The following is a 27,644-nucleotide window of genomic DNA, read 5'->3' as shown; positions in this document are numbered from 1 at the left end:
TATGTTTAAGTCATTTGTTTCTTTGTCACAACAGTATATCAGAGAAGAAACATCACCAGACATGTGAGGTGCCAGAGGTGCTCCTTTGTCAAAACTCTGTCCATTCTTCCACCTCACCTGGTCTTTTAGGTTGTGTTTCTAAGGGAACCCACAGTGGCTTATTACTTCCTTGTTTTCTGGCCTATATTTTCAATGAACTTTTCTGAATTGTGTGTATTTATTAAATTATTTGAGAGTACATACTTAATTTATCAAATAGATCATTATGTTTTCAAGTATATGAATATTAAAGTCCCATTTTTGCATATTTGTTCTAGAAGATATGTGCTTTTCTCTATGAACCACCTAGATTTGATCTTCTGATATGTTAGGTATGTGAAAATATTACTCTGTGAGATGTTTCCCTTATTGTGTGCCCTTACAGGTGGTATACTTAATAATGTCCTTGCCTCTTTTCGGGACGTACTTATTGGCGCGCTGGCAGGAGCTGTTTTGGGAATTTTTGTTCAATATTTTCCAAGTGGAGATCAGGTAAATAAAAAGTTACTATTTTTTAGAAGTGTAGTGTTAGACATTTCTTTCAAAAATTTGAACTTCTGGAAGATCCATGAACTATTAAATGTAATATTTAATTCTCTTTCCCCAAAATAGCCCCTAGTGCTACTCTCTGCTTGAAATGGAGCACAGTTGTGATTGATACAGGTCAATGGCCTTGACTGAAGTCTCTGATTCCTGATTTGGCAAATAAGAGTATCAGAAAAGTGTACTTAACCCAGAGTACCTTCTCCATTCCACCCCAGCCCTTTATTCATTAAATTGCCTATTGACCACTGACAATTTTCCCTAATCTTTTTTCCCTCAAATTTTCCCTTGAACATTTTTGGTGAAAGAGATTGCCATTTATCTCTGAATATTTTCTGACTTAAATTTACTCCCACTGCCTTTGACTGAGGCAACACTATTAAACTCAACCCTTTCCTCCCCTAAAGGATATGCCATTACTCTTGTATTTCTGTGACTTGCATCTTAATTTCTCTGTAACAGCTGTCTCAGCTAAGAGATATTTAAAACTTTAATTTTTAAGAATTCATTGGATATGGGGTGCCTGGGTAGCTCAGTCGTTGAGCGTCTGCCTTCAGCTCATGTCATGATCCTAGGGTCCTGGGATCGAGTCCCGCATTGGGCTCCCTGCTCGGCGGGAAGCCTGCTTCTCCCTCTCCCACTTCCCCTGCTTGTGTTCCTGCTCTCGCTATCTCTGTTTCTATCAAATAAATAAATAAAATCTTAAAAAGAAACTCATTAGATATGTTATAGGAACTACAATTTATATGGGTCTCTTTCCTTCCTTCTTCACTTATAGCTAAAGTACTATAGCCATTTTACTGACATTGGTATCAGAGATGTGGGAGAAGATAAAACTTAATAATTGCAAAATTTTTCACTTGGTATCAAGTTTGCTAAAATTTTTGGTGAGGAAGAAAGTAAAAATTCTAGACACTATTTAATATAACATATAGAGACATGATACCAAAGGGTCAATAATAAATGGTAGAAGATATAAATATTGTATTATATATTAAATGTAAATTAATTTCCAAATATCTATCTAATTCTAGACAAAACTGCCACTGAAGAGAGCTTTCCTTATTTTGAGTATGTGTGTTACTGCTGTCTTGGGAAGCCATCATATTGGTTTACATGCAGCTGGAGGATTATGCACATTAGCATTAACTTTTGTTGCAGGGATAAATTGGTCCACAGAAAAGGTGAATATTTTTAATACATCATTTTTTAAGATAAAATAACTATTTTTTTACATCTATAATAGACATTTAGGAAATCTCTTTGTTCTTGTTGGAAGATGTTCCAGAAATTTGTGTCTTCAAGGATGTATATAAATCAATCAAGGAAATAAAATATTTAGGAAAAGGACCTGGAAATACACGATTGAATAATATTCCATTGTGTGCATGTGTGTGTGTGTGTGCGCGCGCGCGTGCGCGTGTGTGTGTGTGTATACACATACATGTTCTTCATCCATTCATCAATCAATGGACACTTGGGCTGCTTCCATGTCTTGGCTATTGTAAATAATTCTGCTATAAGCTTTGATGATTTTTTTAACCAAATTCTACTTAAGTGTTTGAGTAAAAGAATTAACATACTCAATTTTTAAGCTTTAACATTTCTTCTACAAATAAAATATCTTAAGTTCATTAAATATTGAGAGACTTTAACTTTTTAAAATGCAATTATTTTTAAGTGTCAAAACAATTAAACACAATAACTAAAAATATATTATTCTTTTCTACAGGTTAAAGTCCAGAGAATTATTAAAACTACATGGTATATTTTTCAACCCCTTCTTTTTGGTTTGGTTGGATCAGAAGTATCTGTTGCATCTCTTAAATCAAATGCTATTGGTAAGAATAATTACAGGCACAAAAAATATAAGATTTGAAAATATTTAAGAAAACTATGAATAATTTTTATTTTATTTACAATATGTCTTGAATGCTACAAGAACCTTCTTCAGAAACTCATGATACAGTTAATAACATACATTTGCTCTTCTGTTACCCTGTATGCCCTTTGTTACCAAAGATAGCGCTGAATACCTTCCCTGAATGATCTGAGGAAATGCAGATTGGAATTCTTTTCTGACAGAAAATATTACATACCATCAGCACCTTTTGAATACTTTCATTTACAGTGAAAGTTCAAAGTCTATTAGCTCAGAATTAAATAAATGTAATCTACCTTATCTTACATGGTACCTCCACCATCAGATAATCTCTTGCACTTTTTCTAGGTATAAAGAACCACTTCTTCCCAAACATTTTGTTGTTTATGTTTGTTTTTATCTGTTGTAGGCATTTGTGTTGCTACTATGAGTCTGGCACTATTGGTTCGAATCTCTTTTACATTTGTTTTGATGTGCTTTGCTGGCTTTAGTTTTAAGGAGAAAATATTTATTGCTTTATCATGGATGCCCAAAGCTACAGTCCAGGTAAGAACATATTAAGTCATTTTAATAATTTGTAATGTTGATGATTTTTTAAAATTCCAAATGAATGTTACTTTAATTACAAAATGTAGGCTATTAGCCTTACTTTTAAAATACTTGATCATAACTACTCATTGAAAATAATGTAATCTTTTAAAATCTGTTTTAAAAGCAATTCTTCTAAAGTTAAAAAGTGTATTTTAATGACAAATACTTCCTAAACTTCTGAAACTTTTTTTCTGTTGTCCCAAAATACAAAATAAGAATATATCTGGACACTAGAATGTTTACATTTTGCTGAATATTATAGGGATAAATGTAATGATTTTAAAGTAGAGACACATTAATTCTTTTAAAAATATATCTTTCCTACCCTTGCCACCCACTCTACCATACATGAATGCACGTGTATTATTTTTAATTATGCATTTAATTTATATGATTTTAATTAATGACTAAATCTCCTCACCAGACTATCTGGGAAAGACAAGAACAGTGTCTGCTTTCTTTCATTATTTTTCCCCTAGTACTTAATACAGTGCCTGGCACACAGGAAGTACACAGTTAGTAAGCATTGCATACCTACAAGAATGAATGATGAAAAGAATGAATGAATGAATGGGGAGACCTTGTGGCTTTGCCCTCTGATTCAATGATATTCTGCTCCTACAAAGAGGTATTACTACTTATTGTTAGACTTTTTAACCTGGCAGCATAAGTCTTGATTTCCGGAGATTCTTTTTTCCATTGTTATTCCAAAACAGAAGTTTGTGAGTTCCTGTGCAACAAAATTCTCTGTGTCATGGTTAAAAAAGCTGGTCCATGGGACCAGCCTGGGTGTTTTGCCTCTAACATTAGGCAAGTTACTTCGTAATCTCTCATGTCCACTTTGTAGATTCCAAACCTCTTGTCAGTTTTACTGGACACATTGCCTCCCAAGTAGGAAGAATAAGGAGAAGATAAGCAACAAAATCCTAGAAAGCCATAAGAAACCTTAGTATTTTGTGTTTTCTTATTACAGCCAAGAACCTTATAGTCCATGGTAAAGGTAAATAAGCAAAACCCTGCTTCAGCTAGAACTCCTGAGGTTCTGAGACTAATGTGAGCACTCAAAAAAGATATTTAAACAGGAGAAAGCTGAGATGATAAAAATACAAAATCGGCCCCAAAATGCGTGCACGATAATTTGTCACTATTTCACTTTTCATCCAGTTATATTTGCTAGGGAGAACATAGAATTGATGAGTAATTCATGAAAATTCCTCGGCACTTTAAGTCTTGTCTCTTTTCTGATGGCTTACTACTAGGTTTTGTTTGTTTTAACAGGGCCATTACCTTTTATCATGTATTAACTATTTAATATTTTTCTTTATGTCTCATCTTTTTACCCCCTATATGCAGGCTGTATTAGGTCCTCTGGCTCTAGAAACAGCAAGAAGCAGTGCACCCCACTTGGAACCATATTCAAAGGATGTGATGACAGTAGCATTTTTAGCCATCTTGATTACAGCTCCAAATGGAGCTCTAATTATTGGCGTACTGGGACCCAAAGTACTTACACACCATGAGCCAAACAAAATCGATGTCGAATTGACAAAATTAGAACTTCATTAAAAAGTTTATTTGCCATCACCTGCCTGCTTCTTTTAATAAATTATCTTACATGAGAGAAAAATTAAAACATACAAATACGTGGAGATTGTACATAGAACCAAGGATTTAATAAATATGTGATTTCATTACAGAGCTTTCCTATGATTTTTTATTCCAAGGTTAATTTGATAAAATAGTATTTATGTATTTTAAGAACAAAGTAAATCTGTAAGTACTCTAGGAAAGTTTAAAGTAATCCATCAGGCTGAATCTGCTGTCATATTACAAACTCGGTATAATAAAAAATTAAATGAGCCCAATGACAGAAAGGTAAGATAGTCTAAGCCTCCAGACAGGAGAAGTAGGACCCACCATCAGGTTAGTAATTTGGTTAAAAAGATCACTATGAAGGACAAAAATGTCAGGAATAAATGGGTCAACAAAATGGATTTCAAATTCTGTTTTCAGCGACTATCTAAATGAATGGTATGTTAAATAAAAGAACCAAAATTAGACTTATTTACTTCTGCAGTACCCTTAAAATGACAAGTTTAATAGCTTTTAAATGAAACATTAAGTGTAGTATTTATTTGTAGATATAAAATTAAATCACAAATGGAAATGAACCATGATTTTTCAATGAGTATAAAATAAAGAATTAAAGTCAGCCTGCAGAAATGAAAGATTAATAGACTTGTCCATGTGAGCTTTTCTTTTCCTCAGTAATACGGAATCTCCTTTCAATTCTGGCTGATGAAATCTGCTATGCTTATATAGAACCAATCACAAGCAAAATGCAGTTTCCGTTTATGTCAAGATTATTTTAGGAGCGCCTGGGTGGCTCAGTCCTTAAGCGTCTGCCTTGGGCTCAGGTCATGATCCCAGGGTCCTGGGATCCAGCCCCGCATTGGGCTCCCTGCTTGGCGTGAAGCCTGCTTCTCCCTCTCCCACTCCCCCTGCTTGTGTTCCCTCTCGCTGTGTCTCTCTCTGTCAAATAAATAAATAAAATCTTTTTTTAAAAAAAAAGATTATTTTAAAGTTGGAAGGGTCACATAAAACCTTCTCAAATAGCCTTAGTGAATGGCTTCTTAGAAATCATTCAGACTTCTTTGGCAAAAGCCAAATGCAGGAACTAAACATTACTTGGTTTCTGTCTTCCCTCTTCTATGTAAGTAAAATACTAAAATAGCACAGAATGTGAACTTTACCCATAAATTTGCAAAGCGAAACAACTATAAGGCAACCAAAACTATATATATATACACACATATATATGTGTGTATATATATATATATATATATATATATATATTCCTGTTAAGACTGGGACCTTCCACAAAATATAACAGTAAAACTGTCAAAAGTTCACACACACCTGGATAACTCTGGAGGAGATAAAATAGCTGCTGTTCTAGTAGCATTTTCTTCTACATTTTTACAACTCAGCATAGATCTTATGCCTCATTTCAACTATTTTAATTCTAGTACTAAAATTCTAAAAATTTAAAGTTCTAAACTGCTCCAGTGTTTTGACTAATGTTATATCATGAGGGCAAATCATTTTTACTAATAAGTAAATGAAAATATTTTTACATTCACAAGATAGTATTTTACATTTACAAGAGAATTAGATTTTAAAATAGAAAGTTGATCTTAATAAAAGATAAAGGTACAATAAATCATTTTCAGAATGAGGAACTATGTTTTTTTAATTAAGGGGAAATTGTCATTTTTGGTGATTTATAGATTGTTTCTTAAGTATTAAATTTAATATATGTTCATTAGATCAAAACACTCTACTTTTTAAAAGTAGTGTTGCAGGCATTCAAATAATTTGAATTTTAAATTTTCTACATAAAAACTTTTATAAAAATTACCTTCATTAGGAGCACATGCACCCCAACGTTCATAGCAGCAATGTCCACAATAGTCAAACTGTGGAAGGAGCCAAGTTGCCCTTCAACAGATGAATGGATAAAGAAGATGTGGTCCATATATACAATGGAATATTACTCAGTCATCAGAAAGGATGAATACCCACCATTTGCATTGACATGGATGGAACTGGAGGGGATTATGCTAAGTGAAGTAAGTCAAGCAGAGAAAGACAATTATCATATGGTTTCACTCATATGTGGAACATAATAGTGTGGAGGACCACAGGGGAAGGGAGGGAAAACTGAATGGGAAGAAATCAGAGAGGGAGACAAACCATGAGAGACTCTAGACTCCGGGAAACAAACTGGGGGTTACAGAAGGGAAGAAGGTCAGGGGATGGGGTAACCAGGTGATGGGTATTAAGGAGGGCACTTGCACTGGGTGTTCTATGCAACTAATGAATCGTTGAATACTACATCAAGAACTAATGATGTACTATATGCTGGCTAATTGAACATAAAAAAAATTACCTTCATTAATGTCATTTTAAAATTACAACCAGTTAACCATGTGTACAGTATTCAAGTGTTCATAGTATTTAAACAAGTAAATACAAGAACACTGTTCCTTATAAATTTATCAAGTATGTCTTTGTTTACTCATTAATATTTTTTCACTATTTAAGGAATTTTTATTAAAGCAAGAATTTTATAATCCAAATTACGTTTCCTTGCTCAGTATTCAATTGTTATTTAAAACAAATGACATTCTGAGCTATTCCACAGTAAAGAATTATAAAATTAAAAGAATGCTTTAAATTTTTGTACTTTGCTGAAAACTGTTTTTCCCAGGATCTATAAAACATTAGTTTTTATAGGCTTGTCTCTTTTCTGATGGCCTAGTGTGTGTGTGTGTGTGTGTGTGTGTGTGTGTGTGTGTGTAAATTAGGAAGTAATCTAGACCTAGCATTTGCTCAGTACACAAGGTTCAAAGTTTCTTTTCCTCTTTTGCATCTATTTTATATTTAGCAATTTTCCCCCATAATATGTAAGCTTTTTGGTGTTTAGATACTTTTCTCTGGTGAAGCATGTGTTTCTCTTCATAGTCCCTGATCAATTTTAAGCAGTTGGAACTCCAAGGACATTGTTAATTGCTTCCTGGGAAGCCTTTTTAGCTTGGTGGGCTTGTAGTACACCAATGCTTCAGCAACCTTAGATCAGAGAGACTCTGGAGATTCAAGCCTATGGAGAGGTTCTGGATTATCAGTGTCCAACAACACATTGGTGATTTTTTACCAGCAACAGTAGGGTGCATGGCTTGACTAAAAGGAAGCATTCACCCAAATTTGTTTTTGTACTTGAGGAGGAGCAGATGCCAAGATGGAAGTAGTTACAGGCTCCTGAACTTGTACATTAACAGCAGGCTGCTGCATGGTAACCTGTGGCTTCATATTAAGACGTTGTTGAGGATTGCAAACTCCTACAGCATATTTATACTGTGGAAGAACACTGACGGCAGGAATAGCTACCACAGCAGCTGCTGCAGTGGTGGACCCACTGTGTTGTGTTAGCAACACACTGTTGACATGACTCGTGAAACCTATAAAGAAGCTGGACTCACTATTCAATGGTAGTCTAGGAGCAGCTGGGCAGACAGCACCAGGCATTGTTGGAATGGATGAGGTCTGGGACCCTGAACAGTCCAGCAAGGACTTGGTCTTAGTTGAGCAATTTGGTGAGAAGGATAGTATGCAGCGTGGTTCTGAGTCTACAGGATAGCTGCCGGGAAGTAACCTGAAGGACTTGTATCCAGGTATTGTAGTCGTTTCCAGCTGGTGATTACGTTGAATACTAGCTGTTATATCATCACCAGAGCCAGAAGTCCCCTGTATTCTGTCAACTTATGATTTTTTAAAATATGCAGTGTGTTTCAGCCCAGCACAATTGATTTTTTGATTCTCAAATTGTCCCAAATATGGTCCTTGGGTATCCTTCAGAATTGATTCTGTACTCTTTGGACATGATGCCATAGTGTTTGAATGCTTTCTTCCTTTCAGGCATAACAAGCTGTCCCAGATTCATATGCATTTTCCCTACTCCAGACCTGGAATCAGCTAGTCTCCAAAAGACTGGTATCTTTCCATGAAAATAGGTATGTTAAAACCAAAATCTGAAGGTTAGGAATGCTCACTATGGCTGGAGAATCACTGCATCTAGATCTTGTCAGTAAACATTGCTAAAAAATACAAGTCTTAGAAATCATAAAATACATGTTTTAAAATAAAAAAGTGTTTTTATTATTACTGGTGATTTTAGAATATAATTCATAGTACAGATTATATGTAGTCAAAATCCCTTCAGTGCTGATTAATGAGGGGGAAAAGTAAATATTATATAAAACCATGTAATTATAGGACATAAATTCTATAAGATAACTAAATATTTTTAAAAAGTTTCCTAAGTTATCATAGTTTTTAATCACTTAAAAATAAAACTATGGGGCTCCTGGGTGGCTCAGTCGTTAAGCGTCTGCCTTTGGCTGAGGTCATGATCCCAGAGTCCTGGGATCGAGCCCCACATCGGGCTCTTTGCTCAGCGGAGAGCCTGCTTCTCCATTTCCCACTCCCTCTGCTTGTGTTCCCTCTCTCGCTGTGTCTCTCTCTGTTAAATAAATAAAATCTTTAAAAAACATAAAAATAAAAATAAAACTATGAAAAACATGAGATCGAGTTGCTATTTCTAATTCAAATGTAACATCATAGGCTTTTACCTTTATCTTTTTTCTCTTACACTGAATATCTTGGTTCCTAATATTATTAATGTGGTATTAGCTTTATTTTATAGTATTCAAAAATTTCAAAATAGCAATACCAATATTATTACTTATAATTACTGAATTAAGTTTAAGATATTTTGCAGTTCTTTTTGTCCTTAGACTATATCTCACCAAAGATGTCCACTAAAAGTACTAAATTCCAAAGCCCCTTGAAATTATATATATATAATTACATATAGTTATACTATATAATATATATACTTTGATGTACAGACTTATTTATTTCTATTTGCTTTCAGTTCTAAGAATTGCTTTTAAACAAGATATATGCACAATTTTGGATATGTAAAACATTTATATAGTTTAAAATTTTATATATTTTCAAACTTTGGGATTTTTCTAATCTGATAAATGAGAGAGAGCATTGCAGTGAAATTTTAAATTTCTTTGACTATGAGTGAGTGGGCATCTTTTTCATTGGTTTAAGGTCATTTGCCTTTCTTTTTCTGTAAACTATCTGTACATGTCCTTTGTGATTTTTGGTATTTCTCTTTTCTATTTTAAAAAGCTGTAAAGAATAGAAAATAGTCAATTGTCTGTGATGTAAATTACAAATATTTTCTTCAGTTTTTCTTTTGTCTTTTGATTTTGCTAGTTGTGCTTCTTTTGTTAAGCAAAAGAGTTTTCTGTTCATAGAGTTGAATATATGAATCTTTTCCTTTATGCTACTAGATATTGATTCATGGTTAGAAAGGAATTCACTCTTTTTTCCCTTAGAGCTTGTATAATTTCATCTCTCACTGTTATTTCTCTAATGCATTTAGAATTTCTTCTGTTATGTGATGTGAGGTATGGATTCAATGTTATCTTTTGCCAAATGATTATCCAGTTATCTGATCCTGGATCAGTTTGGTAGAGATGCCAAAACAAAGTACCACAAACTGGGTGGTTTAAAACAACAGAAATTTATTTTCTTGTAGTTCTGGAAACTAGGAAGTCCAAAATCAAGGTGTCAGCAGAGGCATGGCCCCTCTGAAGCCTCCATGGGAAGATAGATACTTCCTTGCCTCTTCCAAGCATTCTCTGGCTTGTAGATGTATCACTCCAGTCTCTGCCTCTGTTTTTACATGCCTTTCTCCTGGTGTGTCTCTGCATCATCCTCCCTTTGTGCATATCTGTTTCTGTGTCCAAATTTCCCTTTCTTAGGTTGTTAGTCATACTGGATTAGGGGCTCAGCCTACTCTGGTATAGCTTCACCCTATTTTAACTAATTACATCAGCAATGACACTATTTCCAAATAATTCTGACTTACTGAGGATTAGGACTTCAACATATCTTTTGGGGGAACACAATTCAACCCATAATAAGTAGTATTTATTAAAATAACTATCCTTTTCCCTCTGTGATTCAAGATGTCTTCTGTATTGCATATTAAATTTCCATATATACTTGAGTCTATTTCTGGAGTTTTATTTTATTCCACTGATTTGTCTATTCACCTACTAATACCAGAGTATTTTTCTTAAATGTTTATTTGAAAGAGAGAGAGAGAGTGGGAGGAGGAGCTGAGGGTGAGGGAGAGAATCTCAAGCAGACTCCCCACTGAGCGTGAAGCTCAACAATTCGGGGCTCAATCCCTCTACCCTGAGATCATGACCTGAGCTGAAATCAAGAGTTGGATGCCTAACTGACTGAGCCATCCATGTGTTCCAGAATATTTTAGTTTTAGTAGCTTTATGTTATCTTTTAATATCTGGTAGAGCTCAATGCTCCTTTTCCCCAGGACTTTCCTTGTTTATTTATTTTAAGATGAACTGTTTAAATACAGAACATAATTCTTGCATATTACTCTGCCTGCATCTTGAGAACAGTATAGCAACGTGTGGTAAAGTATCCAATCCAACATTCACTGCACAAGGAGAGACACAGAAGGAGAGTGTGGATCAGGGAACATCAATGCTTTTCATAAAAGAATTGAATAGACTGTGTTTAAGTGACTTTCATTTGTTTAAGGGAAGGAATGACTGCTGTATTTAATATCCTTGCTACTACATTAATTTATATTGTACATTATACTCCCATGGTGACAGTATTCTTAATGTCCTATTATTTTTAATAAAAACAATTATTTTTGTTGTGCTTGTTCATAGGAGTTATTGTCTGTTGGAATGTACACATAAGAATTACTTCATGGTGGGGCACCTGGATGGGTCAGTCGGCTAAGCGTCTGCCTTCAGCTCAGATCATGATCCCAGGTTCCTGGGATCGAGTCCCACATTGGGCTCCCTGCTCTCCCTCTCCCTCTGCCCCTCCCCCCTGCTTGTGCACTCAGTCTCTCTCTCTCTCTCTCCCTCTCTCTCAAATAAATAAATAAATAAATAAATAAATAAATAAAATCTTTAAAAAAAAGAATTACTTCATGGTGCAGGAATCTCTAGGTTTTAGATAACCATTTGTATCATTGTATTAAAGAATAATCTTCTATTAGTAAGCTAGTTACAGGTTTAAAGCATTGTTCCCCCATGCTGTTTGTTTGTATGTTGAGCAGAGGACTTTAGAATTACAGAATACAGGAGCAGGAAGACACTTGGTGATCATTTAATCTAACCTGCCTCATCTACATGAGAAAACTGAAACCCAGATATATTATTACTGGCCAGTGTCTCATCTGGGCCTCAAATCCATCTCTCTCAGCTAGCTCTCTGAATATCAAGGGCCACGTTGATCATATCATCATTATTTCCTCTGCTCTTACCAACAGTCTTCCAATAGTTCCATTCTATATCAGTTCATCTCAAGTTTTTTTTATTTTCTGGGGCGCCTGGGTGGTTCAGTCGGTTAGGCATCTGCCTTCAGTTCAGGTCATGATCCCAAAGTCCTGGGATGGAGCCCCACGCCAGGCTCCCTGCTCAGCGGGGAGTCTGCTTCTCCCTCTCCCTCGGCTCTTCCCCCCTAACTTGTGCTCTCTCTCTCATTTGCTCTCTCTCAAATAAATAAATAAAATCTTTTTTTAAAGATTTTATTTATTTATTTGAGAGAGAATGAGAGACAGAGAGCATGAGAGGGAGGAGGGTGAGAAGGAGAAGCAGACTCTCTGCTGAGCAGGGAGCCCGATGTGGGACTCGATCCTGGGACTCCAGGATCATGACCTGAGCCGAAGGCAGTCGCTTAACCAACTGAGCCACCCAGGCGCCCAAATAAAATCTTTTTTTAAAAAGTTTTCTTTTTTCTTTGACTGACAACATATTACTTAAAATATTATTGGCAATAGTTCATATCAATTCCAATGAAGTAGTATTGGATGTGTACTGCCCCCAGAGAGGTAGTGCAATTTGGGCTACATAGTTCCTTTTGCCTGAAGGCAATTCTTAAGGAGGGTCTTGGTTGTGATCCCTCAACAGACAACACTCAAAGCAGTCAAGGGAATGAGTGCCTTGGTCCTGAAAGAAGGACCTTGGCTACACATCACCACCCCTTGTGCCATTTGGATCTTTGGATCTATTGTTCCATATAATTTCACTCCCATCTAGGAAAATCTCCTCCAGGATTCTTTTATTTTGCTGGGGAAATTTATGAAAGGAACATTAACGGAATGAACTATAGCCCATTACCTCTGCAGCTGGTCTTGCACCCTCAATTGATTATCTCCCTCCTCTACTATCCACATACTATCTGTTCTACATTTCTCTTATCCTTAGCTCGCACTTCTGCTGGTCTCTGTCACTTATCTGGCAGGGTGACCCAGATCATCATCCCTGAGTGGTCTTAGCCCAGGTCATCATTCCTCCTCTACTGAACAGAGAATGTCATGCTCAGCCATGGTACTGCACTTGTCTACTTCAATTGTGCCAACAAAACTGAACAAAAGATTACCTAAAGATCCCCCAGTGGATCATTTGGAATGTGCCAACCATATTCATCTCTCCTTCCATTTTGTAACAGGATTGAGAGAGATAAGAAGCAAAAATTTCCCAAGCGGGTCATTGTGAATGATGGTAAATGTTCCACTCTTTCTTCTACCCTTGGTCCTCTGTCTGCTGGAGACATGGGACCATATAATGGTCATTGATCTAGAGTGTATGCTAGTACACCATACTTGTAGCTTCAAAGGGCTTCTAAAGCTTTTTCTATCACTCCATCAGTTTGGCAGGTTCTGGCTGTAATGATTTTATGATTTTTGCTGGATCACTGATTCACATTGTCATGTGTCCACTGCTGCAACTACTGTGCTGTAAAATGTTTTCCTTGGTCCAATGCAATGATGACCAGGATTCCATGTTTGGGGTCAAACATTCTGTTAGCCCTTGGATAGTGGTACTGTTTGAGGCCATATGAGCAGGAAAGCAAGCCCATATTCAGAATAAGTCTCAGTTCCAGTCAAGATAATTGCTCTCTTTCCTAAATGGGAGGGATTCAATATACTCAACTTGCCACTATGTGACTAAATGGTCTCCTTGAAGGATGGTGCCATATTGAGACCTCAGGGTTGTTCTCTGTTACTGGCAGGTTGGACATTCAGCAGCAGCAGTAGCTACTTGTCAGAAGGAACTTCTGCTGTTTGGGCTTCTTTATAGCTTCCATCCCTGCCACAACATTTATGCACAATTGTGCTAGTACTTAGGTGGCCAATGGAAGAAACTGGCTGACATCAATTGACTGAATCATTTTGTTGCCTTGGTTGTTGGTAGATAGCCTCTGTAAGAGTTAATATGTGATACAAAGATCTTCATATCTTATCTATTTCCATAGTTTCATCCATATGCCTCTTTCCCAGATTCCTTTGTCTTCAATTTTCCAAGTTTTTTCCTTCCAACCCCTGACCTATCAACCAAGCCATTTGGCTATGAATATATGAGTACATTCTTACTCTGGGCCACCTCTCTATACATGCAAAATGAATAACAAGGTACACAGTCCAAAGTTCTGACTACTGGGAGGATGTTATTTTCTGATACCTTTCCAGAGCTGAAATAGGCAGCCATACAATTTTGGCTTGCATCCACATCTTGAGGTGAACTTTCAATAAACCAAGTTTAACAAACTTTTTCTTCCCTAAGCAATATGGGAATACCTACACAACCATAGTTGCAAGCTGAGGGAGAGAAACTAGTGAAATAGTTTTTGATGATGTGAGAACCTGGGCCACCTGCTCATACTGTTTACTTGTGCCCTGTAGTACTTCTCTTGACTGATCCTTGATGTGTTACTTTCATCGTATGATGGTTTCCTATGGGGCCAAGTTGTCCTTAGGAACTCGGTAGTCTAACAAAACCAAGCTCATTATGAGAAGTTCTAGTCACATGGTCACTCAATACCCATTGCCAGGTAAATCCAGTATTATTAAGATGTATAATTATACTATACAATATGATATACAATTATCAGCAGCTGGCATGTCCTTGCTAGAGAACCCCATAGGACTATGTTGTGATTCCTCCTATTGCAGTTTGCCATACACTCCACATGGTGTCTTTCCCACTGCATGTGTATCTTTAATGTCTGGATTGAGTCTGCTGGATTGTATGGCCCAAGTGGTAGGGCTGCTTGTACTGTGGCTTGGACCTGCTGCAGAGCCCTTTCCTACTCTAAGTTCCTGTCAAAGCTGGCAGCCTTCTGTGTCCCTCAGCAAATGTGTAAGAGCAGTACTCCTAAGTTTGGACTATGCTACTGCCAGAACCCAAAGAGACCTATGAGACACTGTGCTTCCTTCTTCGTGGTGGGACTACAAGATGCAATAGTTTGTCCTTTATTTTAAACCTACCGCAGACCACTGGACCCTTAAAATTTCTATTGATGTGGTAGGTCCCTTCATCTTCAAAGGGGTTTCTCTTACTCTCAGGGTTGCGTGTGTCCCAGATGTCCAACATACTTGCCATTTCTTATTCACCCAGTCTGATTTAACTGATCCATATAATGAACAAATGCAATATTCTACAGAATGTACAGACAGTCCAGATCTCTTTGGACTGTATTATGACACGAGCGTAGAAAAGCTAACATAGAATTTGGACAAGACTGTAAATGTATGTTGTTGTCCTTCTCATGAATGTGAATTGCTTCTGGTAAATGTCCCTTAAAGTACTGCTTCAGGTATATTGCACACCTATTGGTCTATAATCTTTTCCTCTTCATCCAATTTTAAATATGTTCTAATTTTAGTATAATTACTTCTTAGTTCCATAAATTATTTGGGATTTTGTTTTTAATTTCTAAAATTTATGTATCTCTTTTGGATCACCTATTTATTTATTTATTTATTTATTTATTTTTAAATTTATGAGAGAGAGAGGAGGAGCAGAGGGAGAGGGAGAAGCAGGCTCCCCATTGAGCAATAAGCTCGATGCAGGACTCGATCCCAGGACCCTGGAATCATGACCTGAGCCAAAGGCAGATGCTTAATCAATGGAGCCACAAAGGCACCCCTGGAAAACCGTTTTGTTATTGATTTCTAATACTAGTGCTTTGTTGTCTATACATGAATTTTAAAATGTGATAACTTGACCATAGAGTTGAGGGTCCATATCTGGGCTCTCTGTTCTGTTCCATTGGTCTATATGTCTGTTTTTGTGCCAGGACCATGCTGTCTTGGTAATCACTGCTTTGTACTATAGCTTGAAATCAGGCACCGTGATGCCCCCAGCTTTGTTTTTCTTTTTCAACATTTCCTTGGCAATTCAGGGTCTTTTCTGATTCCATACAAATTTTAGGATTGTTTGTTCCAGCATTTTGAAAAATGTCATTGGAATTTTGATCGGGATGACATTGAAGGTATAGATTGTTCTGGGTAGCATAGACATTTTAACAATGTTTATTCTTCCGATCTATGAGCATGGAATGTTTTTCCATCTTTTTGCATCTTCTACAATTTCTTTCATGAGTGTTCCGTAGTTCCTAGAGTGTAGATCCTGTACCTCTTTGGTTAGGTTTATTCCGAGGTATGTTATGGGTTTTGGTGCTATTGTAAATGGAATTGTTTCTCTAATTTCTCTTTCTACAGTTGCACTGTGTTTAAGAAAGCAGCTGATTTCTGTGCATTGATTTTGTATCCTGCCACATTACTGAATTGCTGTATGAGTTCTAGTAATTTGGGGGTGGAGTCTTTTGGGTTTTCCACATAAAGTATGTCATCTGCAAAAAGAGAGAGTTTGACTTCTTCTTTGCCAACTTGAATACCTTTTATTTCTTTTTGTTGTCTGATTGCCATTGCTAGGACTTCTAGTACTATGTTGAACAAGAGTGGTGAGAGTGGGCATCCTTGATATGTTCCTGATCTTAAGCGAAAGGCTCTCAGTTTTTCCCCATTGAGGATGATAGTTGCTGTGGGTTTTTCATAGATGGATTTTATGAACTTGAATGTTCTCTCTATCCCTAAACTCTGAAGAGTTTTAATCAGGAAAGGATGCTGTACTTTGTCAAATGCTTTTTCTGCATCAATTGAGAGAACCATATTGTTCTTCTCTCTCTTATTAATGTGTTCTATCACATTGATTGATTTGTGAATGTTGAACCACCCTTGCATCCCTTGACTCTATGGTCAAATAATCTTTGATAAAGGCAGGAAAAAAAATGCAATGCAAAAAAGACAGTCTCTTCAATAAATCGTGCTGGGAAAATTGGACAACCACGTGCAGAAGGATGAAATTCGACCATTCTCTAACACCATACACAAAGATAAACTCAAAATGGATGAAAGACCTCAATGTGAGACAGGAATCCATTAAAATACTAGAGGAGAACATAGGTAATAACCTCTTTGACATCGGCCACAGCAACTTCTTTCAAGATACATCTCCAAAAGCTAATGAAACAAAAGCAAAAATGAACTTTTGGGACTTCATCAAGATAAAAAAGCTTCTGCACAGCAAAGGAAACAGTCAACAAAACAAGGAGGCAACCCACAGAATGGGAGAAGATATTTGCAAATGACACTACAGATAAAGGGCTGGTATCCAAGATTTATAAAGAACTTCTCAAACTCAACACCCAAAAAACAAATAATCAAGTCCAAAAATGGACAGAATACATGAACAGACACTTCTCAAAAGAAGACATACAAATGGCCAACAGACACATGAAAAAATGTTCATCATCACTAGCCATCAGGGAAATTCAAATTAAAACCACATTGAGATACCACCTTACCCCAGTTAGAATGACAAAAATGGACAGGGCAAGAAACAACAAATGTTGGAGAGGTTGTGGAGAAAGGGGAACCCTCTTACACTGTTGGTGGGAATGCAAGTTGGTACAGCCACTTTGGAAAACAGTGTGGAGTTTCCTCAAAAAATTAAAAATAGAGCTACCCTATGACCCAGCAATTGCACTACTGGGTATTTACCCCAAAGACACAGATGTAGTGAAAAGGGCCATATGCACCCCAATGTTCATGGCAGCAATGTCCGCAATAGCCAAACTGTGGAAAGAGCCAAGATGCCCTTCAACAGATGAATGGATAAAGAAGATGTGGTCCATGTGCACGGACGGGCCCATAATGCCCGGGCCGCAACTGGCCCCTCCCAGCTGGCAGTCTGTCTCCCCGTGTGCGGGCGCCGCGGGGCACCTCGCTCCCCATGGGGCCACGGGACTGGCTGAGGACCGTGTGCTGCTGCTACCCCTGCCGGTGCCTGGAGGAGCCCGCCGCGCCTGAGAAGGAGCCCCTGGTCAGTGATAGCAATCCGTATTCTTCGTTTGGAGCAACTCTGGCAAGAGATGATGAAAAGAATTTGTGGAGCATGCCCCACGATGCGTCCCACACAGAGGCAGATGACGACAGAATCCTGTACAATTTGATAGTCGTTCGAAATCAGCAGGCCAAATATTCAGAGGAGTGGCAAAAACTCATCCACGATATCTACATCCTGCGGCAGATTCAGAGGGGAGTGAGAAATAGATGGAAACGCTTTTTAGAGAATTTAGTGTACGTCATGGATTGAATTAGATGAGCGTGATTGGCCAGTTAGGAGCTGCTGTTTAAGAAGAGGCAGATTGGAAGAAATACTGTTTGTAAGAGAGACAGTGAAACTCGGTGTAGACTCTTGGAAGGACTAAAAGGTTTTCAAAAGGAAGCCGACTCTTTGTTGTCAGGGATGAAACTCAGCACCATCAGTGATTCTAAAAACACAAGGAAAGCGGGGGAGATATTGTTAAAACGGGCTGAAGAAACCAGTATTTTTCCAAACAAGCTGGGAGCTCTCGAAGAGATACCTCTTTGTCGTGGATCGTCTCATTGCTCTTGATGCAGCAGAAGAGTTCTTTAAAATTGTCAGTCGAACTTACTCCGAGAAGCCTGGAGTCTCAAGCCTGGCAGATGGCCAGAAAGAACTGCACTACCTTCCATTTCCAAGTCTGTAAAGGAGAGTGGAGGAGCCAGAGTTGGGATTCCCCTCGACTAGTACTCAACAGCCAACTCAAGTTGGTAAAATGCATATAGAAGACAGTAAGCAAGTGGTGGGGTAGCTAAGTGAAAAATGATTCTAAATCCTATAAAAAAAACTAAGGGTTTGGAATATTTGGTCTTCAAGAGGATGTTACTGTAAGGAGTATTCAGGTTGTGTTGAGATACACTGGTGATCTTGTATCAGGGAGTGGCCGGTGGGATCTTTCCTCCTGGCTGATTAGATTTCAAGAACCCACCGTCCCCACTTTGGTTTTGGTTGTACAATAAGCCTATTGGGAGAATGGGATGTTCTAGGTAAGAAAACAGTAAGATTGATAGAGCTATCATTGAGCCCAAATATGGATTACCTAATTTTAAATAATCGTTATATAATAATAGGCTAATGCCAAAATGATACCAGGCATTATATGATCTTTCTTTGATTTGGAAGATCCTACAGAACCTTGCAGGTGTCAGAGGCATCATCTTGAGTATAAGTCATGATTATTCAGAGGTTCCGATGTAGCAGATAATAGAAATATCTAACAGTGCTGCCCAGAAGGGACTTCCAAATAGATCGATCCCAGGCAGAACTCCCTACAGCACCATGTCAAAAAGCTCCATCTTCAGTGGTGGGACTTGCATTTTAAATTCTCAACATTATCAATACCTGGTTACCTCATTTTGACATCTCATCCATTTCTAGACCACATGCCCTTGCTATGTTATAGCATCTATCAACTGAAATGTTTGACCTCCACTTCCTTCTCTTCTCTTTAATCTGCTTCTGGCTTAGTGGCTGAGAGTCGCACCTGCCCAGCGACCCGCAGTGCAGACTTGCAGTTCTGTGTGTTCGGGCAGTGTTGCTAGGAAGGTCATTGCTGGACTCTTTTCCCATTTGGAAGAGGATTTTCAAGATGGAGCAATGCTGCCAATATGGCTTGCTTCTCTCTCCACAGATTGAGAAGCCCAGCCTCGGAAGTTACTTGCCACTTGAGCAAGGAGCTTGCCAGGAAATAAATAATGGTTCACATTATTGAATAAATTTTCAGAACCTGTCATGTACGGGTAGATTGTTGAGAACACTGGCAATATCTTTACTCCTACAGACTTTGCTCTTCTGACTTCAGGTAAAAGGTAACTTGTCTTTAGTTTGTTCAGGGGATTGTGACTTGAAAACTTGCTGACCAGCTCTTTTGATAGTGTACACAATGTTTGAAATATTTCTTAGAGGAGATACATGTTCCCCATTTCTTAATGCATTGCAGACGAATTTAACTGACATGTTTCAGGAAGATTCTTTCTAGTATAGTAAGCTAAAAGTTCTATTTTTTATATTTAACGCTTAACCTCTCTCTCATGTTGTTTAAAATTAGACTGCAGACAATTTCGCTCACTTCTGTAGGCTCTTGCGAGCTAAACGTACAAATAGTGAAACAAATAAAAACACAAGAACTAAAACAATAAATCTTTAAAAAAAAGATGTGGTTCATATATACAATGGAATATTACTCAGCCATCAGAAAGGATGAATACCCAATTTTTACATCAACATGGATGGGACTGGAGGAGATTATGCTAAGTGAAATAAGTCAAGCAGAAAAAGTCAATTATCATATGGTTTCACTTATTTGTGGAACATAAGAAATAGCATGGAGGACATTAGGAGAGGGAAGGGAAAAATGAAGCGGGGGAAATCGGAGGGGTAGACGAACCATGAGAGACTATGGACTCTGAGAAACAAACTGAGGTTTTAGAGGGGAGGGGGTGGGAGGATGGTTTAACCCGGTGATGGGTATTAAGGAGGGCACGTACTGCATGGAGCACTGGGTATTATATGAAAACAGTGAATCATGGAACACTCCATCAAAAACTAATGATGTATTGTATGGTGATTAACATAACATAATATAGGGGCGCCTGGGTGGCTCAGATGGTTAAGCGTCTGCCTTCGGCTCATGATGTCCAGGTCCTGGGATGGAGCCCCACATCAGGCTCCCTGCTCAGCAGGGAGTCTGCTTCTCCCTCTTCCTCTGCCTTTCCCCACTGCTCCTGCTCTCTCTCTCGCTCTGTATCTCTCTGTCTCAAATGAATAAATTGAAAAAAATTCTTTAAAAATAAAAAGAAAACATAATAAAATAAAATTTAAAAAAATAAAGTGTGATAACTTTAGGCCTAATATCTGGTCAATTTTTGTAAATATTTCAAGTTTACTTGAAAAGAATAGGGATAATCTAATTGTTGATTATAGTTCTGTATCATCTATATAGCCTTACTAAGTTTAAGTCCATTTAGTCAATTACTAAAAATGATGTGTTAAAATCTGTGTATTTGTGCATTTATCAATTACTCTGTATAATTCCATTAATTTTGGCCTTATTTATTTTGAAGATATATTATTAGGGATCTACAATTTTAGAATTGGTATATCTTCCTCGTGAATTTTTCCTTTTATTATTATCTAGTGGAAGGGGGTGAGTTTGAGCATTTCAAGGCTGATCACAGGGGGGAAATATGGCCATGAGGTGGCAGTAGCACACACAAGCTTTATTTGGGTGATACTTTGAAGGTTTGCGTACCGGAAGGGCCCCAACACCATCAGACCATCCAGAGGCTTAAGACTAGGAGGCTGTCCTTCAGAAGGGGAGGAGGGCAAGGGACCTCCTGGAGGAGAAAGGCATCAGAAAGAGGGCTTATGTGTCTAGGTGGTTTTGTATGATGTCACTCAGCAGCATGGCGGGGAGTCTCTGGGTCAGAATTCTAAAGAGCTGCAGCAGGTTAGGGTCTTTATAACCCAAGACTTATTTTATCTGTGGCAAGCCGATTTTAGGCACAGTTTCATAGGGTATATAAAGCAGCCAAGCTCTAAATAGCTAAAACTCTGATTAAGCTATGTTTAAAACAAATGGCTGTGTAAAATTTTGATATGGTGCCAGTGGGATTTTGAGCTAATAAACAACCCCAGGGGCCAATATACAGAGGCCTCGTTTGCCTCATTCACAGGGTAACATGTAGTGATTCTCTTTATCACTTTTTTTTTTTTGCTCTCTGTTGTTTATTGTATTTTACTCGTTTTGGGGGTTTATTTTTATTGGCATGATTTCAGTAAACTCAGTTTATTGTAGTCTGCTATCTTACCACTTATTATTAAAACTGCTGTAATAGGAATTTTACTTCATTCTTTGTCCCACTTAACTAAAACTGCTCTGGGTAAGGTCATCGATGACCTTCATGTTATCAATACCAGTTAATGGTTTACATTTTCTTACAGTGTATACACATGTTTAATTTATGTAATTCAAAATGGGATATCATACATGGAATTTAGTACTTTTTTCTTTTTGCTTACTCTCTCCTCTTTCTCCCACTCAAATTCCCATCTTTACCTCACCCACCCGCTCCAGACAAATAATGTCATCCTCATTAGATTTCATCCCTATTTTTCTCCACACTCATAAAATCATATACAAACATATATGCATATACACAAGACCCAAACATACATACAAGTGTGTATATATACACCCAGAAAGTTACTATCATAGAAAGGGGTTTGGGGATTAAACATGCCATACTTCATTTTTCTTTTTTCACTACTGCATAGAAATGCTGAGTTGATTAATATAGTTCTAATTTGGACTTTCCACAAAGATCAATGTTGAAATAAAAAACATATATAGGGGCACCTGGGTGGCTCAGTCAGTTAAGCGTCTGCCTTCAGCTCAGATCGTAATCCCAGGGTCCTGGGATGGAGCCTGCTCCTCCTTCTTCCTCTGCCTGCCAGTCTCCCTGCTTGCACTTTCAATCTCTCTCTCTGACAAATAAATCTTTAAAAAAAAAATTATATATATATCTCCATATATACTGATTTAATTTCTGTAAATTTCTGTGACATATATTTTTTTCTCAAGTGTTACCAAGTTATTTGCCAAAAAATCTGTAACAATCCATATTTCTCATCAGCAGTATGTAAGGGTACTTGCTCCCCTACTCCAAAATCCTCACCAATAGGTATTGTTCTCTTGATATGTGACCATCTAATGGGGTATAAAATGCCAATCCTCTAATGCTTTATTTGCATTTCCTTGATTACTAGTGAGCTTGAGCGTAATTTTATACATTTTGGTCATTTGGATTTACTTTTCTATGGTTATGTCTTTATGTACCCACATTTTTGTGTTGTGTTTTCCTGTAAGTGCTCATTTTATAGTATATATTATCACTACATCTTATGTTATACATGTTAGTATAGTACAGATGTTAACTCTTTGTAACCCACATTGCAATTTTCTCCATATTTATATTAATATTTGACTCTACCGTTTATCACAAAAATTGTTAATTTTTGCTACATAGGTTTTCCCCATATTAGTCTATTTTCTCTCCCTTTCCCCCAGCTCCCACTCTCTACTTTTAAAATGATTTTAAACATCATTTTATATGTCACATCAAAGCCTTTAGTGTAAATTGGGAATCCAATTTTGTTTTCTTTGAATTGAAACACGTCATATATTAAATGTTCATATATATCTGGAGTCTCAATTCTTTTCTATCAATCTTGTTTATTCTTATTTAATGCAATTGCTTTTCTTATATTAACTGACTTGAGGGGCGCATGCATGGCTCAGCTGTTAAGCGTCTGCCTTCGGCTCAGGTCATGATCCCAGGGTCCTGGAATCGAGCCCCATATTGGGCTCCCTGCTCAGTGGGAAGCCTGCTTCTCCCTCTCCCACTTCCCCTGCTTGTGTTCCCTCTCTCACTCTGTCAAATAAATAAAAACAAAAACAAAAACAAAAACAAAACTAACTTGATTCTGATGGGTTTATAGTATATGCTGATACCTGGTGAGTAAAGTTCTTCTCAATAGTCTCTTTTTTTGGTAGAATTTTCTAACTATTCTTCTATATGAAAGTTAATTTAATCCAATTTTTAAATAATCTTGGGATTCTAATGTGAATTTAATTAAATTTATATATTAATTTTATTTTTTATCTTTTTTTAAGTAGGCTCCATGCATAGTGTGGAGCCCAACGTGGAACCTGAACTCATGACCCTGAGATCAAGACCCGAGCTGAGATCAAGAGTTGTACACTTAACTGACCCACCCAGGTGCCCATATATTATTTTAAAAGATTTATATTTTTACACTAGCAAGCTTTTTTTCATGTGTTTAAATGTCATTCAATTTCTTTTAATAACATTTTCATAGGTTCCCCCCTCCATGGTCTTTTACCTTTCTTGGTAAGTTTATTTTACCTTTATTAATTTTTTTCGCTCTTGTGAATTAAATATTTTTCCCATTAGCATTTCAAGGTGCTTATTGCTACTAAATTTTGTAGATTCATCTTGTTTCCAAATACCTTACAAAATCTCTCTTTAATTGTTTTTCCTAGTCTCTGTGGTTTCCTAGGTATAGAATCACATCAACAGAGTTTTCTATTTTCCTATATTTATGCTGATTATTTCACTTTTTAATCTTGTCACATTCACTGGATCATCTGAGAAAATTTTTAATACCATATAATGACAGTAAGCATTCATTCTTGCTAGTTCCTGATTTTAAATGGAAGAATTTGATTTTAAATACTTGTAGGCTTTTCATAAATAACCTTCATTGTGTTTAAATAGTTTCCTTCAACTTCTATTTTACTGAAGAATCCTGATTAGGTATGGCTATTGAATCTTAGCAATAGTTCTTTCAGCATCTATCGATATGATGTTTTCTTAATTCATTTATAGAATTGTGTTAATAGATTTACTGATCAAAATACTCAATTCCTGGAGTACAATTCTCTTTGCCATGGTATATTAAGCTTTTTTTTTTAATTGTTGCATTTTTTAGAATTTTCATTGATATGTATAAGTGAGATTGCTCTGAGTTTGTGTGTGTTTATCAGCTTTTCATATTCATGTTATATAACGGTATCAAATGAGTTGGGAAGTTTTTCCTATATAAAAAATTGGGGATAATTTAAATAACATTGGAATTATTTTTCTTGCAATCTTAGTACTTTTTAAGACTTATTTATTTTAGAGAGAGAGAGAGAGTATGCGTGCATGGGGGGGAGGGGTAGAGGGAGATGGAGAAAGAATCACAAGCAGACTCTGCGCCGAGCACCGAACCCCTGAAATCAGGACCTGAGCAGAAACCAAGAGTAGGACACTTAACAGACGGTGCCACTCTGGCACCCCAAGTACTTTTTAAATTATGGATTTAAAAACTCACTTTTATGTTCTCATTTGATAACCAATCAACATTTTAAATTTCATCTTGGGTCACTTTCTGTCATTTATGTTTTTCTAGGAAATTATCCATTTCCTCTAGGTTTTCCAATGTGTTACTTATAGTTGTATGCATTTTAAAATGAACATCATTCTATCATCATCTTATTTAACTTATTGGCAGCATTCAACATAGTTGGAAGACTGTACTTCTAAGTTGTGAGTTTCTTAAATTTGTTGAATGGGTGTTATGGATTCCTATCTTTATTGTGATAAGGCAGAGGAATATATGATGGATACTAATGGAAAATTACAGGAAATTTGAAAATTTAGTGAATTATTTCTTGACATTTTTTATTTTCTCACTAGTACAGGGTTCACCTCTGTAATTATGCAATTTACTACCCTTCTCCCCTTTTCTACATATTGGAAAATTTCAGCCTTATAAGAGAGATCAGGAATTTGTTAACACTGTGGCTGATCTATCTGACAACAGTAAATATTGAATTTGACAATAGAGAATAGAGTCACAGATATACTCTTTTTATAAGCAAAGAATCAAATATTTAAACCAAAGGACAATTAGTGGGTGATGTCATCTCTGAGTAAAAACATAAGTATGCCTCTTGCATACAGATTTCCAATGTCCTTCAAGACCATAACTAATATAAAATGGCATAATACTGTCGCTAATAGTATGGACTACTTCTTATATTAAAATAATGCTTGCTATAACATGATTCCACTAAACTGGATTTCTGCAAGAGATAGAAGTATTCACTATCTGAACATGATAAAATAAAGTGAGCTTCCAGGAAAAGACTATCGTGACAAACTAAAATATAGCTTCAGATGATGCACAGCCAAAACAAAACAAAACTAAACAGCTACGGAAGTCCTCTGCAGCCCAACCTCTGGTGCAAAGGGACTCCATGGCCAGCAAGACAGGCAGTCACAGAACCGCGGCTGAGTGCTTTTCAAACAAGCATACTTTAGCCTCCCAAAGGTGGAGGTCCTCTAACATGATTTGTGTGGTTTAAATCACTGTTCCTTCAGTTTTCCTCATACTTAAACAAATTAAATTATGTAGTGAATTACCATCATTAAACTTGAAAAACGTTTCAATTAAATGGAAGAACTTCCTATGATAACCCTCCAAATATCCAAGAATGAGTCAAGGATTTCCTGCATAAATTTCCCGCCTAGATATAAGACTTTTAAGTGCTAAAGTTTTCACTATTTGAACTGGAAACTGGTATCACCAAATGCCACACATATCCTGCCTTCTTAAACACCATATACTACCTATCTTGATTCAAATTCATCATGAAACATTACTGTATAATTTGATCACAGAGATGCTCTCAGGGTCTGTGGTGTGCAGGATCCTATGTTAAATTCTCAAGCTGCTATGCTTTTCATGTTCACATTAAATTTATTGTTTGGTTCCCTCCCCTGCTATCAGCTGTTACATTTTATTGTTTACCTGCCACTAGCAAGACCCTGTCCATTCTTTTGATTTTTTTTTTTAGGTGAAATCAGATAACCAAATATATCAGAATTAGTTGTGAAGTAAGAATAAGCAGACTCTGAAGATGGGGACCTGAGGTACTCAATTCTTAGATGTTTCTGGTAGTTAATAAAATATCCACCACAATTTAAGAACCCTATCGAACAGTAGAGTTTTAAAACTCTCTTTGCAGAGGGAGAGTCTGACAGCATGTTTCTATTGGAAAACTATAGGAATCACAATAAGGAAGGTAGAACTCTTTGGATCAGCAACTGGCTTAAGTAGCTTCTCATAAACTTATTAACAAATTAGGTTACAAAATACAAAAGCAATTCAATGAATCATCCTATGAGGCATTGAATTCAAAGTTCAATTGTACGGTGTTTTCATAATACAACTTGCTTAATTACCCATATGAATGAGTCATTAATACCTCAAGCCTGCTCAACAGTTTTGGATACCTGATATTTATGTAATGGTGGTGGCTCATTTGCTGAGTAAGGCAATGAGCAGTTCCCTGGGTAAGGAGAAGCAGGCCTCAAAACAATCACGTGACAGTGACAGAGTTGTTTCTTAAAGGTTCTAGAAACCCAAAATAAGTATTTCAAGAGCGGTTATCTTCTGTTCTAACAATTCAGAAGCAGTTACTAGATATCCAGTTTTTAAAGCAGACATGATAGAATTCTGTGATTTTACAAGAGGAAGTGACAGCAACTGATAATAATGCTTATGTAAAGGGAGTCATTAAAATAGCTTGCTAGCAGCCCGAGGCTTCTGAAAAATCTGCACAGGTAGGAAAATATTTGGACACAGCTCTTTAACATATTTTAAAAATTGAAAATGTGGGGAGCAAAAACTATCCTGAGAGTATAGCCCATATACTTTTGGCTGTTAAAGTTACCTTTTATGAGATCATTAGTTTTCAATTCTTTATATATGTTTAGTTGACAAAATTTAAAGTTGATAATTTCATTTTAGTCTCCACATTTTTAGGAAATTTTACCTTCTCCTGTGAAATCTAAGTCTGGGAACCACTAGAATATACATGTTGTTGTGCTGCACTAAATAATTTTAAAGAAAAGCATTTCATGACCACAGACCATGGAGATTCAAACTTTTGGTAAGGAGGATTTTTCCCAAAGTCTTGTGATCACTTATGGAAAAATAATTGCTTCATCTGACAGCGAAGCCCCTTAAGAGTGTCAAAGAGAAGGCTGTAAGAAAGAACATCCAGAGCCATGGTGACAGCAGTGGTACATTTCTCCCTCTTCGCACATGAGGAA

At 36.8% G+C, this 27,644-nt stretch overlaps 1 protein-coding gene and 2 pseudogenes across 5 annotated transcripts in view; 2 read left to right on the top strand and 1 right to left on the bottom strand.

Annotated features, from left to right (window-relative positions):
* Positions 1–4,749, top strand: part of SLC9B1 (solute carrier family 9 member B1) — a 66,296-nt gene extending 61,547 nt beyond the window's left edge. For all 5 annotated transcript variants that reach the window (XM_027598517.1, XM_027598518.1, XM_027598514.1 and 2 more), the window contains 5 exons: positions 425–531; positions 1,617–1,766; positions 2,315–2,423; positions 2,874–3,010; positions 4,409–4,749. In XM_027598517.1, coding sequence (XP_027454318.1) covers positions 425–531; positions 1,617–1,766; positions 2,315–2,423; positions 2,874–3,010; positions 4,409–4,621 — 716 coding nt within the window. In that variant the 3' untranslated portion in view covers positions 4,622–4,749. The remainder of the gene's footprint in view (positions 1–424; positions 532–1,616; positions 1,767–2,314; positions 2,424–2,873; positions 3,011–4,408) is intronic.
* A 2,846-nt stretch (positions 4,750–7,595) lies between these two features.
* On the bottom strand, positions 7,596–15,129 carry LOC113925522 (annotated as a pseudogene).
* A 2,694-nt stretch (positions 15,130–17,823) lies between these two features.
* On the top strand, positions 17,824–18,769 carry LOC113924583 (annotated as a pseudogene).
* The last annotated feature ends 8,875 nt before the right edge of the window (positions 18,770–27,644 follow it).

This window comes from Zalophus californianus, chromosome 2 (assembly GCF_009762305.2).
Source record: "Zalophus californianus isolate mZalCal1 chromosome 2, mZalCal1.pri.v2, whole genome shotgun sequence".
Lineage (NCBI taxonomy): Eukaryota > Metazoa > Chordata > Mammalia > Carnivora > Otariidae > Zalophus > Zalophus californianus.
This window is presented reverse-complemented; position numbering and strand designations above follow the sequence as displayed.